The 17,929-nt window shown below is 38.2% G+C and overlaps 1 protein-coding gene across 15 annotated transcripts in view; it reads left to right on the top strand.

Annotated features, from left to right (window-relative positions):
* The window catches only part of plekha7b (pleckstrin homology domain containing, family A member 7b), an 83,356-nt gene that overhangs the window by 52,972 nt on the left and 12,455 nt on the right, over positions 1-17,929 (top strand). For 6 of the 15 annotated variants that reach the window (XM_032514680.1, XM_032514723.1, XM_032514688.1 and 3 more), the window contains 10 exons: positions 130-202; positions 591-691; positions 5,556-5,734; positions 7,242-7,670; positions 7,883-8,423; positions 12,185-12,268; positions 12,955-13,089; positions 13,977-14,030; positions 14,704-14,787; positions 17,095-17,166. In XM_032514680.1, coding sequence (XP_032370571.1) covers positions 130-202; positions 591-691; positions 5,556-5,734; positions 7,242-7,670; positions 7,883-8,423; positions 12,185-12,268; positions 12,955-13,089; positions 13,977-14,030; positions 14,704-14,787; positions 17,095-17,166 — 1,752 coding nt within the window. Of the gene's footprint in view, positions 1-129; positions 203-590; positions 692-3,612; positions 3,914-5,555; positions 5,735-7,241; positions 7,671-7,882; positions 8,424-12,184; positions 12,269-12,954; positions 13,090-13,976; positions 14,046-14,703; positions 14,788-17,094; positions 17,167-17,929 lie in introns of those variants that run through there. The other 9 variants (XM_032514699.1, XM_032514735.1, XM_032514706.1 and 6 more) reach the window with 9 other exon arrangements.

Here is a 17,929-nt window from a genome sequence, read left to right as displayed (position 1 = left end):
AACTTAAATTAAATTATTGTTCTAATAATATGCAATGCTGTATTTCTGAATTACACTTTGTAATTAAAAAGTTACTGCAAGGAGGATTTCTTAATACACTGTGTGTTGCGTTTCCCCTTTCACCTCCAGGACAGCTCTGGAATGCGGCTGTGGAAAAGGAAGTGGTTTGTTTTGTCAGACTACTGCTTGTTTTACTACAAAGGTGAGTCTATGAAAAGTGCACTTGGCCATGGTTTAACTGACAAAACTGTAAATGGTCATACAAATATACAGTCCTTCAGCAAGCTCCTATGAGGGAAATTAATTTCTTGAATAATTCTTGCTATCTCTTACTCTCCCCAGCTTTCTTTTCCTCCAACATGTCCTTCCTTATTAACTTGAGTGTTTTATTATGGGATGTAATCTGGGCTTGTTTTGCCTTTCTTCCTGTCTTCCATTAATCATACTGAATAATAGATAAGCCACATGCCACCTTGTGCCACATGGCCTCGACCAGACAAGAGTCCCATGAATAATGCCTTGCTAATTTTCCTGCTGTTCATTAAATCTGCAGTCAGTCCTACTCTGTGTTGTTTGTTCCTTCTTTACAGACAGCAGAGAGGAGACAGTACTCGGGAGCATCCCTCTGCCCAGTTATGTCATTGCACCAGTTGAGCCTGATGATCACATAAACCGCAAATACGCTTTCAAGGTAACACAGAAGTGGCACTGAATGAGATTTATGTAAGAAATTATAAAGCCAGAAAAACGTGTTTACTACATACAGTTTTCATTGCTACATCACTATTTGGAAGCAATCCTCACTTTCTCGTTTCCCTGGTGTTGTCTCTGTAACACAGGAAGAATGGTGACTTTTTATCATTTTACTCTAATACTATACGAGGACTTTTTATCACTTTGTTTGACATACTTACTATGACTTTTTATCACTCTATTCTAATACTATACTATGACTTTTTTTATAACTTTTTTTGACATTCTATGCTATTACTGTTTTCTACTTGAGTTACTTGGTGGCACGCTGGCTCAGTGGTTAGTTCTACTGCCAATAAGCAACCAGCAAATAATAACCCTTTTGAATGACGTTTTTTGGACATACTATACGTTGATTTTGTATTGACTTTTTGACTGCAATACTATGACTTTTTTCAGCATATTATACTATGACTTTTTTTGACACGCTATACTATGACCTTTTTTGACATACTATAATATGACTATTTTTTCACTTTTTTCGACATACTATGCTGTGACTTTTTTGACATACTATTCTGTGACTTTTATCATTTTTTTAATTATTTTTTTGACATTCTATGCTATTACTGTTAAATGACTTATTTCTATATACTATATTATGACTTTTGTATCATTTTTTTCAACATACTATACTATGACTATTTATCAATATGCTAAACTATGACCTTTTTATCATTTTTTACATACTATACTATGACTTTTTATCTCTTATTTTGACACACTATACTATGACCTTTTGCGACACACTATATTATGACTCTTTTTCATTTTTTTTGACATACTTTACTAAGACTTTTTTCAACATACTCTACTATGACTATTTTTCACATTTTTCGACATACATACTATTACTTTTTTTGACATACTATACTAGGACTTTTTTTTTGACATACTAAACTGTGACTTTTATCACTTTTTTAATCACTTTTTTGACATTCTATGCTATTACTGTTAAATTACTTTTTTCTATATACTATATTATGACTTTTGAAAAAAAAATTCAACATACTATACTATGACTATTTTCCACTTTTTTTTTTACATTATACTATGATTTTTTTATCAATATGCTACACTATGACTTTTTTATCACTTTTTTACATACTATACTATGACTTTTTTCAAAATAATATACTATGACTTTTTATCTCGTTTTTGTATTATTAAATTAAATTCATAAAATCAAATTCATTACATTTAAACCATTCGTACTTTTCCAACTATTCTTACTACTTCACCTTCTTTTTACGCAATATGCCAGCAATCCAGTTTAACTTTAGCAATTTACCTTTACAGCAATCAAAAGTATTTTCTGCAGTTTATGATATGCTATTAGGGCTGAATATTGAACTTCAGTACTTGGGTATCAACCAAAGTATCAAAAGTTATAATACGGTCATAGTTCTAATTACTCATTGTTTGTTCATGTATTTCCTGATTTTAATTGTAACTGTTCTCTTAATAGATAATTTTACGGCTGCTTGTAAGACAGTAAAAAAACATGAAATACGTATTTGTTTGAGAAGTTTGGCTCATTTTGTTAAATTAATGAAAATTGTTTTGTAGAAAAGCAGTTTTTTAAAGTAAGGTAGGAAAAAAGTACTGTTTTGTTATTGGTTCCAAAGCAGTTTTGCATTTCTTATCAAAACATTTTTAACCTGAGTTCCCATTTTTGGGCAAGAAAGATTTTGCATGCAACTCATCTTTTATATATAGTCATGATATCTATGACTTCTTTATAGGAGTTTGATTTTGTTGAGTCTGATGCAACTTCTGACCTTCTGGTCACTGAGCTTGTTTTTACTTCAACACAAAAACAATGTAGGGTATTATTTGACAATGGATGGCTGCAGTACAACCCTGTATGTAGTCAGAAGTACACTTTTCACTGTTTTTGTAGCCCTAGCAGTGTGCTGGAAAGGTTGCAGTGCAGTCTTCAATATGGTGTGCTGCAAGAGCTTTATTCCTTCACTGAGATCTGAACGGCACGTAACTTGTTAGCTATACTGTACCTAATAGATTGCGCCTGTCATTTTTATTTAAAAATGTGTGACAGAACAGTTCCTTGCACGCAGCAAAGCCTGTGAATTCTGCCAGAGGACAGAATATGGATCTATGTATTTTGGTTAAGGCAAGAGTGTTAACATTATCCAGCTCCTCCTTTGTGGAAACACAGAGCTACTTGCAAAGAACAATAGTGGTGAATGTTTGATGCACCACTGCAGCTTCAGGGCGTTCAGTTGCAATCCTTTCAGCTCCTTTGTACTTATGCTTTTGTTCTGTGGATCTGGATTCTGTGTGTATGTGTGCGTGTCTGAGAATGAGTGCATGCCTGTGTGAGAATGAATGTGTATGCATGTGTGGAACGCATCTCCTGCGTTTTAAAGATCATATTACATGCAATAATTGTGCTGCTGGAAATATTAATTATACATTGAGCCTATTCATCGTCTCCTCCCACCACTTGCTGGAGAGTGTGTGTAAGGTGAAATGAGCTTGGGCTCTGCTGTACCACCCTGAATTTAAGAGATCTCTATTCCCTACAGCTCTTTCTGAGCCATCATGCATTAAAGAGAAGGTGATTTCATTTGGTGTATCTGAGGTGCTTCGGAAATATTCAGTTACTGCTAAGTAAGCATGACAGCAGCTCAATAGATGTCTGGTGTTGTTCAACAATGCAGTGTTTCTGATTGTTAGAGCTATTGACAGACTACAGTTTGTGCTGGCCTGAAATAATGAGAGATGGGGACACAAAATATTCTCAAAATCAATTTGATTAGCAGTTGAATGCAGACTGTATAATAACTCAGATTGTTTAAGTCTCCTCTTAAGTACTTCTTTGATGCACTGACGCTGTGATGATGTGTCTGTGATTGTAAAATGTCAAAACAGTTATTATATTGCCACTGTTACTTATTCTTACTTCTGTGATGACTGCCATAAGACCACAGCTGGAGCCATTTCTGTTCTTTATTATTGAGTCAACAACTTCCTGTTTTCTGTTGTTCTCTTATTTTGCTCATCTCACTGTGTTTCTCTCATTCCCTGTTGGTCAATTGCCTCCTATTGTGACCCGATGTATGCGCGAGCGGAGTGAGTACTGTTCTCTATGGGTGGTCGTCCCCAATCCCATTGGCTTCCTGTCTTGAATGAATAGGTATTGATTTCACTTAAGCCTCATCAGTGGACCTCCTCAGCTCATTTATTTCATATTATACTCGCAGCGGACAATGACAAGGCTACAGTACTTACAGTGTTCACTCAAAATTAGTGAACACAAGTCAAAGAGTGTGTGTGTGTGTGTGTGAAAGAGAGAGAGAGAGAGAGAGAAAGAGAGAGCAAGAGAGAGAAAGAGAGAGAGAGACAGAGCACTTTAACCAAAAACATGTGGAAAGGTCATATACTGTATGTCGTAAGTTAGCCAGTTGCTAATTTTGGAATGGGTAGAACAAAACACTCACAATTCCAAGGTTACAAATTTGATCAATCTCATGCTGTAAATGTACAGTATATGCTCAGTGACTCTGGTATTTGTCTTGTCTAGCTGCATATCATTTATCACATTCTCATCGTCATTGGAGTGGTGGGACAACAGGGTCTTGCATGTTTTCCCACATTCCTCTCTGATTTCATTGCATTTTTTTGGATGTTTGTTGACATCAGCAATTTGCTGTCCTGCTGTACATAAATTAATTTTATATTGTTTTACAATATAAAATACAATACTACAATATGTACAGTGTTGTATGTATGATTACTTTGGAGTGTTTGGCTTCTCACAAATTGCCTACAGGTTTTTTAGTAGAATGATTGCATTCACTTTTCAGTCTTTAGAATTAAAAAATCATGGGGATGATAAAAGTATTTTCTTTTGACTCATAAGAACCTGCTGTATACATATCATTCACTAAGAAGTTGAAAATCCACGCTGATTGTGTGTAGTTGTGACAACAATTGTGACATGTTGTGAACATGTTTATTGATTGATAATAAATATAAGATATTTCTTTAAAATATAAAATAAGTGGCCAGAGCTCCCTTTGCAATGAAGTCAAATTTGCACTAATTATACAATGCTTCTACAGTATTTTAATGTAGGTGGAGTTATGTTAGTAAGGTTATGTGTGATAAATCAGGATTGTATCTTCAAAATTACTGCAGAACCCTTTTTCTGTCACAATGGCTATCTGTAGTGTTTGTTTAACATGTTATAGTATTGGACTTGGTGAAGATCAAGTTCTTTCCATGATGTATGTAATGCAGTTTAGTCTTGTGTTGTTGATGCTCTTGTCAGCTATTCCTAATTTTTGTTGTTGTGGTGAAGTTAAAATTAATGTAAAACAACTTGCAATAGAAATCACAAAAGGTAAGCTAATATTTACGATTTCATATGTAACCTGACTAAAGTGGTGACAGATGGCCATGCTGTAATTGCCTTTTTGTTGCCACTGTACTGTACAATTGTTCGCTGCAGTTGCTGTCTGATTTCTGTATGCTAAAGATATTGTATATTTTTTGCTGAAGCTTTTTAAAAAGCAGTTTAAATATATAACCTGTTTCTTTCCTTCCAGAAACAGCCCAATGTCCATGCTATTTCTGCTATAGCACTTTGCTTGCTCCCTATTCTGTTTTTCAGAAAATGTTGCTGTAAACTTTGTCCTCACTGAGATTACAGCTGTCAAGGAAGCAAGGTTTTTTTTTTACTCATCAGCCTCACGGGCAGCTTTTTACTGTCATCAGGAAGAAGTTCTCATATCTATCCTTGCTCTCTCTCTGTTCCATCTTTCTCTCTTTGATAGGCGAGCCATACAGGAATGCGCTCCTACATTTACAATAAGAACTCTGTGATTGGCTCACAGGCAGAACACTGCGGGATGCGGACATATTTCTTCAGTGCGGACACACAGGAGGACATGAATGGTTGGATCCGGGCCATGAACCAGGCTGCGCTGATGCAGCATAGTCACACTGTAAAGAGGTTGGTCTCGCTCTACAGAGCACAGGCTTCATTTCTCTCATTTTCTGGGCTGCTACATTTACCAACATATTGTCTTTGAACATCAGTATCTGTGAAGTGGATATGTCTTAAGATTATATCATAAAGGGAACATGGCTGTCACAGTAGTGTGTGTGTGTGTGTGTGTGTGTGTGTGTGTGTGTGTGTGTGTGAGTGTGTATGTGTGTGTATGTGTGTGTATGTGTGTGTGTGTGTGTGTGTGTGTGTGTGTGTGTGTGTGTGTGTACATACTGCATACTGCATGTGGGTCTGGTATAGATAAGGCTTATTGCAGCCAAGAATATGTTTGTCCAACATAATATACAAAGCAGATTTGTGTGAATAGTTTAATTTTGTTGTAAAAATATTCACAATCAATGGCATAAATAGGCTGCTATATAGTCTCAATATGCGATAAATGCATTACAAACTGCATATAGACCTCTTAGATCAACTGTATGCTCTCTGTGGTTTGAATGGTCTGTGCAGTATTGCCACCTAGAGGCCAATGTAAGTCAGTACTCCTGAAATCTTTATTTTGTAAAGCACTTGATTTTAAGTCTTAGTTGGTCCCTTGAAATTTATTATATCAAATGCTCTGCACTAATGAAGCAATAATAAAGGCTAACAAAAATTTTTCCACTGAGTTCTGTGTGAGGTGATCACTTCACTGCAGCTCAATCAGCTTAAATACACCTTTTATTGCTATTCCTACAATATCTTCATATTTGACCTGAGGAATAATTTCTGCAGAAATAATTTACCCTTAAGTTTTAGCAGTTTGTAAAATTAGACATTGGAAATCATGTCTTATTCCCTTACTGTAAGTGGGAAAAGGATTACTGAAACGTAAATGTAACAAGGATAAAACTGTAATGGATAAACCTATCCGTGAACCGATTTATTTTAATTGCCCACTACACAACGTTATCAATCATCATCAGTGTTTCCATCCATTGTTTTGATTGAGAGACCCCTAGCGGCGGAAAATTACATATTGTATGTTTAAATGTGAAACCTAATTTATTAGTCTTAATATTTGAATACATTAAAGAGTGTCACACAGCCTCCAAGCTATTTCATCTAGACAAAGTAACTGTTATTTATAATACCTGGGGATACTCTTCTTTCCTCTCAATTGAAAAATATAAAAATATGCTATGGTCTCTGATCGTTTCTGAGAGAAACTCAGTGATGAATCTAACCATATGTTAAGTGTCTCTGCAAATTGAAATTACCTTTAGGGTTACATAAGGTAAATTTGAGTATTCACTATTTTATCCACTGCTTAATCATGTGTAATCCCTTGTTTCAAGAACAATGCTGTACTTCATCATAATATATTGTTATGAGGGGGAATTAGATTATGGTTAAATAACTAAACTCATCTAGCCATATGTAGTAGTTGTAAGATTAAGTACTAATCAATTGTTTACATCCAGAACTAACTTGCATTGACATATTTAAGACGTCATCAACTTTTTTACAGAGAAGTGGAGAATCCTAAGAAGGCTGTGCAGCAGGCTGTCCCACAGACCAACCATGTCCACATCAACCAGAACTCATCTCAGTCAGAAAGCCTTCGCAGGACAGACAGAGTGGAACCTCCGGAAAATTGTATTCACCTGGCTCATGGAGACGAGACAAGGTATGAATTAGAGATCCAGGGGAGGCCCGGCCCGCCAGCCAAGGAGGAAAGAGTAGAGCAACTCTCTCCAGACTCAGTCGATGGTGCCACCCACAAAAACGGACAGCAAACTGTAATCCAAGTGGCTCTGCCACCAGAACAGAATGGAAATCTTGTCTATCAGAGGGGCTTTGTTTCACGACCAGACACTGAGAAACATGTGCAAAGAAAGAATACGCTGGCTCAGGTGGAGCAGTGGGTCAAAGTTCAAAAAGGGGACCCACCAAAGAGGTCAGTTTGAATCTATAACTGCAGCATGAATGATGATTAAAAAAAAAGAAACGTTGAATAAATGTTTCCCTCTAGTGGCTAATATGAGGGGACTTGTATATCGGAATGGCTCAAATTGCTCTACTTTATGTAGAGAAAGCATTCCATTTGGGACAGGTAGGATGCAATTGTTTATATAAAGGTAAAAGACATCCATGTGTTTTCTTTCTCAGTGGTCCCTCTGCTGAGTACAACCTCCATCGGTGGACTCCTCCATTAAAGCCCAAAGCCAGCACAGCGGATGCCACCTATCAGTCGTTGCCAAAGTCTCCCCGTCTCCCATCTGGCAGCAACTCTCCTCCAGCAACATGCAACCTGCCCAGTGACTACAAGTATGCCCATGACCGTCTCAGCCACTTCCGCATGTCCACCGACGAGCGCATGGCCACCAAGGAGGGAATGGTGTGGCAGCTGTACGAGTGGCAGCAGCGGCAGCAGTTCCGTCATGGCAGCCCCACCGCTCCTGTCTACACTGGCCCTAACTTCACAGACTCTTCATCTTTTAGAGTTACTGTGGAGATGCCACGTTCCATCTCTGTCCCTCCGTCTCCGTGTGAAGTCCCACCATCAGTCCCCTCCTCCTTCAAACCCCTGTCACCTCGCAGGCCCCATACTCCTTCAGACAGACGCACAGTCAGGCCCCTGGATGAAGTGACACCAGGGGACAGCACAAGGCCCAGCTCGCCTGGCAATATTTGTGCCCATCTTTCTCAGGTAGGACACCTACGTACTTAGGGAGCAGAGGCATCTCTGTCACCTTTAGTGTTTAGGAAAATTATGAAGAATTGCCACTCAGAAATCTTCTCCAGACAATTTAGATAACAATTTACTTTAACGTTGTAATTTATAAATTTACTTTTTTCTCAATCAAACTTTGCAATGGAGAGTATTAAATTCATTTAATTCAATTAGTTTGTCTTAATCCCTCTAATATTAAGCTTTAGATGTTACCTAAGTTCTGTTTTTTACTAAAGCCTAGGTTAGCAAACATGTACTCTGGATCAGCGGTAGTAAATTTCCAGGAGAATTGCCTTACAGCAATGTCCCTCACCTTCCGCTCTCGGTGTGTTGCCGTTCTCAATCTCTGTTTGCTTTGTGAAACAACAACAATCTTCGAGCTGGCAAACTACAAGCTGAAAATGGCAAGTTTTAAAGAATATTTTGATCGTGCAGCAAGGCAGCTCTGCTTGTTTTTTTCGGGGAATGATTGTATTCTTTAACTGGCACGTTTTGGGACCGTTTGGTGGGGGCTACTATTGACAAAGTACACACAGCAGCAGTACACTGGTAAGAGCAAACTATGTTTGACCATGTATCCAGCTAATTTGAATAGCTCAAATTACTGTATTGTGTTAACCACAGTTAACTTAATTTAATATGGTATGTGCCATTTTCTTTTGTGGGGTGCAAATGTTCCACCAAAAGAAGTTTCTTCCCGAGACCACTTTGCAGAGCCACCCCTCCTGTGTCCGGAGCTTAGCGCCACCCAAGACAATTGTTATTGGCTGAAGAAAAGGTTAAAGGGTTAATGCTGGTCTTATTTGATATTATTTTATCAATATCAACAAATTGTCAATATAGCTGCATGCTAATATAGCTCATGCATCCATGCCATAGAAAACAGACCAAAAAGCATTGTCATTCCAAAAATATTAAAACACCTACAGTAGAACAGTGATTCCATTGCACTGCCTGACATATTAATTCATTATGATGAACATGGTCATGGTAGTTTATTTCTTTTAGCAATGGAAACACATGAACATGTCATGGTTGTGTTAAGGGTAGGTTGGACCCGAACACAGAAACAACACAAGCACAAAGACAAAAAGGTAAAGAAGAGGTTTTAATCCAACATAAAACACAAAGACGAGAAGCAGGTGGTGGTGGTGGATGATGGTCACACGGAGCGGGTCTGAGGAAACGGCAAACACTGACGACGGACACTAAGATAGGAACAAACGAAGTTAGTCAGAAGCAAGGTTTAGAGATTAACGTGTACTAATGACCGGCCTAGTTACCACGTAGGGGGTAGTACAAACTGGTGCCGAAGAGGTGGTCGGCCCGGGTATATATACTGTGGAGCTGGACTGACGAGGATGGTTAGCAGCTGGAGCTGGATTGATGAGGATGGTTAGCAGCTGTGGAGCTGGATTGATGAGGATGAGTTGCAGCTGTGTGGAAGGCGGATGGCAGAGTCTGGACATGCCTCCGGACCAGGTTCCTCAATGGAGTCCTCTAGTGGACGACAGTAATACAGACAGACACACAGGGAAAAAAGGAAGACAGACATAGACAGCAGCGGGCCCATGACAGGTTGCTCAGTAACATTTGTCTGAATACTGCTCTCCAAATCCAAAATGAACAGTCAGCTAAGTTTTTATTTAAACTACATGGACTGGACATTGGCCAAGTAAGTGGTGGTGGACAATATTTACCTGGGAAGTTTTAAGTTTTTAAGAAAATCCTCAATTACTCTGTAGTTTAAAATTCTCCAATGCAAGGATTTGCTGCATTTTAATTTGTTTTATATCTCTATAAACTAAATATCTTTGAGTTCTGGATTGTTGGTCCAATAAAACAAGCAATGTGAATATGTCACCTTTGGCTCAGGTTGGTTGTCATTTGCATTTTAACTAATTTCTGACATTCTCTACACAATAAATAATAATTGATTAATTGATAATAAAGATAATTGTTAGTTGCAACCATAGCTATCACATCTCTTCAGTGTGTCTTGGAGGCCCTCGAACTGGCAAAGAGGAGTGGTGATCCGCTAGGGGCACTAGAAGGTTTGTTCCCAATGTGCTATCACACTGCTGTCACACTCGGTTGGAGGGATTTACTTTAAATGTTTCGGTTAACAATTAAACACTTGGAAATATCATTTTTACTGGAGTCCCACCGCCATAGACTGACAACTAGTCCAGGGTGTACCCTGCACAGGATAAAGGGGTATACATGTATATAATGGATAGATGGAAGTCCTACCCTTGATGTATTTATGTGCTGATACTCAGTCATTGGTCCCTCAACGTTGTAATACTGGTACACAGTAACGTCAGTAGTCTGTCATTGGCATGGGACTGAAGCAAAATTTGATGATTCACATGTAGTGATCCAAATGACAAAAGTCTCATTCTCACGGTAGCTTTGGATAGTGGATTTGAGGTATCTGTTGATGTCGACTTGAAGGATGTTGTGAGCTCACAAGGACACCATGGGAAGATTAACACGAGGAGCCTGAGAAGGCTCCAACCTCTTTGATGCTAATGTGAATCGTTTGCAGATTCACACAGTCCACACCCAGGCCCTCTCCACAGGTGGTGTGAGCGTGTGTGAGGAAAAGCTTGCTACTCTGCCATTCCCCAAACTGTCGTAACGCTCAGACAGCACCACCACCGCCGCAGGAGACAGAGCGAGGGGCCGTCCTGTCATCCACACCCTGTGCTGTCTTCCCACCACACCCTCCACATGTGAAAAGATCTTCCGCCAAACCATCACCACATTTGCCAACACACACAAGCCTCACAACCAACCCGTTGGCCTTACACAAGTAAACAAAGTGTCACAGATGCTCTGTTTCCTCCATCATTCACATGAGTGTCAAGACACTAATTATAACCATAAAATATGGTGATGCACAATTATGAAAAACCCTTCTGAAGAAGATACATTTTCAACAAAGGGAGCCACAGTGACTATGCAAGACGATCCAAGGGAGCAATGTTTATTGAAACTAAATTTAGTCTGCAATGAACTTAGTTTTGGTGCATCCAGCCTCTTTGAGGTCTGATAATGCTCTATGGCTGGAGTGCGCTTAAGTAATAGCAATCTGTATACCTCTGTGGAATAACACTAAGAAGTATGTTTTATTAGCAGCTAATCTAATTTGCCCAGGGCTCCTCAGCACCCTATAAACATCTCTACTGTATCTCAAACATCAGCAGCGGTCTCTTTCTTCTGATCTCGCATTTAAATAAAAAACCTATTATACAGCAAAAAATAGTGGCATGGGAATCTCAGTGGGAATGGCTTACAGTGCTTCTCTTGCTGGTAGCAAACAAATGTTATTTTAAGAAAGCAGGTTTAGTATAATTTATGTGTAGTTAATTAAATCTCTTGTTGTTTGTGTGCTTTTAAGGTTCTGTAGTGGGCCTGGTTTTCGCTAATTCTGTGTATTAAGCAAAAATGTCAAATTTCCCAAGCCCTGTAGCATCTAAAACTCAGGGTACACCTTGTTTCGAATAAGAGCTGAAGTGATGAAAGGGAGAAAGGGCTAGATGAAAAAATAAATCTGCTGTGAAGTCAAATTTGTTTGCAGACTTGGAGGCAATGAATTAACTTGGATTCAGTGTGATAGAGTGGTCTAACTCTTACTTTCAGCACAAGATTATTTAGTGAATTAGACATTCTTTTTGATTTGACTCTATAGGATCTGTAATAACAAGTTGATGAATTGTGTTTCTCTGCAGACTTCCCAAATAGAGAGAAGGTCCATGCCTGCCATGGGCTACATCACACACACTGTCAGTGCACCCAGCTTGCATGGCAAAACGGTAGGATTCTATTTATCACAGTAACAACATAATCAGAATCAGAATCAGAATCAGAAATACTTTATTGATCCCCGAAGGGAAACTCTGTGTTGTAGTTGCACAATATTATAAATAGAGTAGAAATACAAGAAATAAAGAAATATAAGGAATTGGATACGTACGGTATTTACATAAAGGAATGTTATTATACATTATTTACATAATTCACATAATTAAGGATTTGGTTTACATAATTCACATAATTAAGGATTTGGAAAGTAAAGTAAAGTAAAATAAAGTAACTTGGTTTCATTATTTAATATATCTGTCATACAGTATCAACATAGCTTTCCAGTCTAGTAGTCCTTAACAGCCAAACCAGGTACAAACTGAAATAATTCACCCCAAAATTAGAGTTCTAAGGCTTATCCCAGTGACAGGATCAAGATGTAGAATCTGGAGCTGATTGATTTTGTCAACCTCTATAAAGCTGGTTTAAATATTACGATGCCATACGATATTTGTTTTAGTGTTATCAGTTCTGATGGCCCTTATCTTCAGACAACCCCGATAGCACAATACATCATCCTCCAAGTCTCAGCTATTGTAGCTCAGCCACTGTACTGCCTGGATGGTTCTTAAGTATATTCTCTCGTCCCTCTGCACTTTCACTGGCCTCCGGCCCCTAAAACCGGGCTCGGCTGCAGCCAGAGGAGCTGACTCTGCTCCTCATTCAGCTTCGAAGGCACCAGGCCAAGATGGCTGGTTTGCATAGCCCGAGTGATGCGTTCGCTCACCTGCAGCACCACCAGCACAACGGCCTTCTGGGCCCCAGCATGCAGGTCAGGGGCCCTTGTACTTCCCTAACCTTCTCCACAGCACACTGCAACCCCTACCAGTGCGTTGTGGTCCCACTCTCCCCAGCCAATCCCATACATTACTTCCCTGTCATTCATAAGACTGTTGATGTTGCTTGGTTGTCTTGTTTATTCAACCATTTTGGCATGGGCTGTATTCGACTTCAGACTGTCCAGATTAGTCTTCATGGTTGTTGTCACTCATCCGCCTGAATCAAAACCTGAAAAAGCTTTCAGAGGCTTGTTTTATTGTATTTAAAAAAAGTAATATACCATTTTTTAAGCATATTGCTTGTCAACTGTGCCTGCATTTTATACTCTCCTTTTTTGATAAATGTATAAGCTTGCACCGCCACAAGAAGACATTTTTCTCTTGTGTGCTCTGATCAATCTTTGTCCCTTAGTGTTCTCATTCTGAAGCAGCCATCAGGCCACAGTCTCCTCTATGAGCTTGTTAACAAATTGCATTGCTGTGAGACTAGCAGACCACAGTGAAGCTGCAACGGTGCTCAGTAATGACAACCCCACCCAGTTTCTAACATTCAACCATTCTCTGGTCATCCTCCATGCTTATGAAGAAATGTAAATACTCGGTTTGACCACAAGACCTGTGTTGTGCAGTTATGTATGAGGTCAAACATGAGGCATTAAACCAGTTAAAAAATTAAAACATAACCTAATTACAGTTTGGATTTACTAACCACAGATAAAAAATACAGAGGTAGAAAAGTAAACTATAATTGGGACCAAGTTAATTAAAGTTGTGTTAGCAAAGCCTGAACAGCAAATGAAGGCCTTAGGAGTCATCTGGTCACCCATTCCCCTTTGCAGCTTCCTTTCAAATGATTTATCTCTCCACTGCTCATTCAAAGGCTGATGATACTTACATACAACTGAAGAAGGACCTGGAGTATCTAGATCTGAAGGTGGGCCCCAACCAAGTAAATGGCACTTTATCCTTTTCATTCTCTTCTCCATCTCCCTTCTCTGGACGGCAATCTTCTGCTGCTGCCTCCCAGTTCCTGTCTTTCCTCTGTTCTGCGCTTTTGCTTTCTACTGTCTCCTTATGTCTTTTAACTGTCTTCTTATTATGTAAATGATCCATTTGAGAAGAAATTTTGTTTTTTTATTAATATTCTGGTATATCCAACAAATAGTCCAATGTAACTGAAGTTCCGTTCCTCACATTGCTTTCCATTAGTACAGTAGGCTACTTTCAGATGCAGTGGTGTGATGCAGTTATGTCATCCTAACACATGTTGATGTTAAGCTCGCCCTGATGGGAATTTAAGTTTTTATAAGCACATGGCTGAATTTCTAAAATATTTTAGTCATGTGAACTCCAATTCCTGTGTGAGTGTTACAAACAAACTGCAAAGGCCTATTACTGCTGTATTTGAGCAAGCTTTAGCCTCAGTTAGCTAGCTATTGCCATATATGTTACCTTAACACACGTGCAGAGCATTTGAATTGATTTGTATGTTTTTAATACCATAATGCATTCATTAGAAATCTGGGTTGTGTTTTGGAATGGAGGGAGGGCATCTAACGATGTACAGTACATCCTGTAACTCCTCTCCATTTCCTGTTTTAAAACAGATCCAAAGTATTGACCCGATGATCGTTTCAGTACACAATGTGTTTGAAAACTCCACTCCACAGAGTTTTGGGTACTGTTGGAATGTAAGGACAGTGTGCATACAAAGTGAAACAGACCATTAAACTGCTTTTCAAAAGGAATGTGATGCATCCCTTGAAAATGATGCCAGATTTTGTACATGAATACCTTGATCTAATTATTCACTGTGTGATACTCTAACACTGCTATGGGATTTAAGATAATGGGGAGGAAGTTGGAATGGCAAAGGGCTTCCTTGCATGCTCTTAAGCATTTGTGAATGTATTGAATGTCTGTTTTATATCTTCCGTTTGCCTTTGTTGTGCTTGTTAAAGTATAAGAGATGACCCAATGGTGCTCTTTAAAAAATATACTGGCAGTATGACAACTTACATTTTAGGGCCTCTAGTTTCATCATTGTAGCGGCTGAAAACGGACGATAACGTGCTGCGGTGTGTGTTCATTGTGGTCTTGTAAGAGTACTACAAAAACTTAGTATTGCACTCACACAATTCTAAGTTGGAGAACTTGAGGGAAAAAGTGCAAAAAATCTTTCTTTTACAAACTTGTAGTTTACAAGACAAAGCTATGTGATCACTATTTTTTTCCAGACTTGACAAAATTCCCTTTTGAACCACAGAATACATTATAACTGTTCTCACAGGCTGTGTAGTACTCCACATGACTAGTAATTGACTTTGACATGTAAAACAGGTGGAATGCCCCTTTAACTGAATCTCCTATCCGCAGTGATCCTTAACGCTGTCCTGGGTGGGGGATCCTGATGTGGGTGTGTTATGAATATTCCACCCACATTTTTAGCTTCATGCATTACTAACTGTGACAGATAATGGGGCAGACAAATCTCTGCCCCGTTATCTGGAGAACCTCATGATAGGTTGCACAGATTGACAGTCCTTGTATTATTATACTGAGAGCAAAAGAGAGAAAAATTATAAGGTCACTTCTAACAAAAATTGAACTGATTACAGAAAAATGTAAGACCCTGTAACAGTATTTCATAATAGTGATGTTATAAATAACATAAAATATAAGAATAAAAGCAGAAGAATTAAAGAAGAAAGTATATTAAGCAAACTGTAAAGAAAGTAAACCCAACCAGATACGGATTACTGTAAGTCTATTTTGGGATGTAATAGAAAGTAAGAAAACAAATGCTCCAATTATTTATTGTATTTATAATTCAGCACTATTTAGTTGGTACTTTTTATGCACATGGAAATGAAATTGGTTAACTAAGAAGAAACTAAATACTGTTTTAGTAGCAAGTAGTCATGCTAGTGGCATGGCTCAAAGCAAAGCAATGTCTGTCTTTCGGTAAGTCCACCCCTTTGGTCCAGACTGAAATATCTCACCAACTACAAGGTGGACTGCCATTCAATTTGGTGCATACATTCATGCCACCTTCAGAATAAAATGTAATCACTTTGGTGAGTCTACATCTAGTGCCAGCAGGTCAAATTTTTAATTTGTCCAATACTTATCATCAAATACATGCCAAACTAAAATTGTGAACATGGTAAATATTATACCAGCTAAACATCAACATGTTTTAATTATCATTGTGAGCATTTAACTCAAAGCCCCACTTTTTCTAAGTACAGCTTCACAGATGCGCTAGCATCTCTGTAGACTCATGTAAAGATGATGGTGTTTCTCTCAAAGTAAATTGATCTCATTAACTGATATTTTGCACATTTTTAACAAAGTTTTGTTAAACTGTAATTAGGTTCATGATAATCATAATGCCATGGTTGGTGGAACACACACACAGCTCTTTATTTTTCATTATAACCACTTTTCCATCTCTTATCACTTGTCACTGCTCTTTCTGCCAGCAAATACGTACTGTCTTACCACACCACTGTGAAACTAGAGGCCCTTTAGTTTAACATTTACCCATGTGACAGATTGTAGCTCTTTGAAGTAAAAATTTTAAAATTAAAGTTTAGTTTAACCTTAAATCTTTCCAATGTAAACCAATATGGATCATAGAGTATGCCTGGTTCTTTAACTTACTATAATTAATAAGGAGCCAGAAAAGAGCAGCTTTGGGGTTGTTAGAGTTCCTCCGAAAACAAAGATGCAAAAACCTTCTGCATTAATGTTGTTGCACTTATGCACAAAGTTTTGTTACACCAGCTCATGCTTTTTTTTTATTTTCCTCCCCATCATTTTATCTAGACCCATCCAGCTTGATTTGTGTAGCGGTCTTGCGTTATTTTGAAAATCCGCACAGCTGTTTGTATCTGTTTTACTGGAAGTATTTAAGTCTAAAAGGTTTTCAAAATATGTCATTTGATTACTAATATTAAACATTTTACTTTATTTGTGGCTTTTGGGAATTTCAGGTTACTGGACGGGAGAGTTTAAAGACAGAAAGACCATCAAGGCCTGTGAAAATAGCAGAAAGTGATGCTGATGTAAGTGTATCATTATGTTCTCAGGATTTAAAGAAACAGTCCGATAAGCACCCTATTTATCTTTCTCTTCCTTTTCTTTAAGATCTCCATTTACGACTGCTTACAATCCACTACAGAGCAGCAGTTGACTTTAGTCTGACTTTACTGTGTTGTTAGTGTGGTTTGTGTGTGTGTGTTCTTAAGTTGTGGTAAACAGAGGCTGTAGAGGAAAGAGAACGTATGTACATTGCAACACTGTGGGGACACCCATCTACACTGCACAGGGAGGGCCTGAGAGTATCGACCACAGCTTTCATTTTCCTCCCTGCAATTTAAAGGGAAAAATACATGTAATGGGAGTTTTAGATGTTGAGCTGTTAAATTTTTCAGTTTGATTTGCCTGACCCTACTTTTCTCATTCTTTGTTTTCTGCTGAATAGAGGTAAATAAGATGGATGTCCTGGCTTTTCATCATTAGCATTGTTCCACTTTAACAATTTATAAGAAATTGCCAGTAAATTGTCTGAACAATGAATATTTCATGCAATTAAAAACAACAATATACGGCAGCAAAATAAAAACAGTTTAATTATTAATTGAACAGAATGATAAATAGATCTGAGAAAAAAATTACTGTGTGAGAAAGACTGTGAAGTAGGCAGTCTTATGTTGTTTTCATAAACACATAACCCATTTCTGGGAAAACAAATCTGTCACTCTCAATAAACACGGTTTTCTCCAAAAGTGGATTTGAAAATATGGATTTTTGATTATGATTACTCAT

This window comes from Etheostoma spectabile, chromosome 1 (genome assembly GCF_008692095.1).
Source record: "Etheostoma spectabile isolate EspeVRDwgs_2016 chromosome 1, UIUC_Espe_1.0, whole genome shotgun sequence".
Lineage (NCBI taxonomy): Eukaryota > Metazoa > Chordata > Actinopteri > Perciformes > Percidae > Etheostoma > Etheostoma spectabile.
Note: the sequence above shows the minus strand (reverse complement) of the source record. Positions and strands in the feature narration are given on the sequence as shown.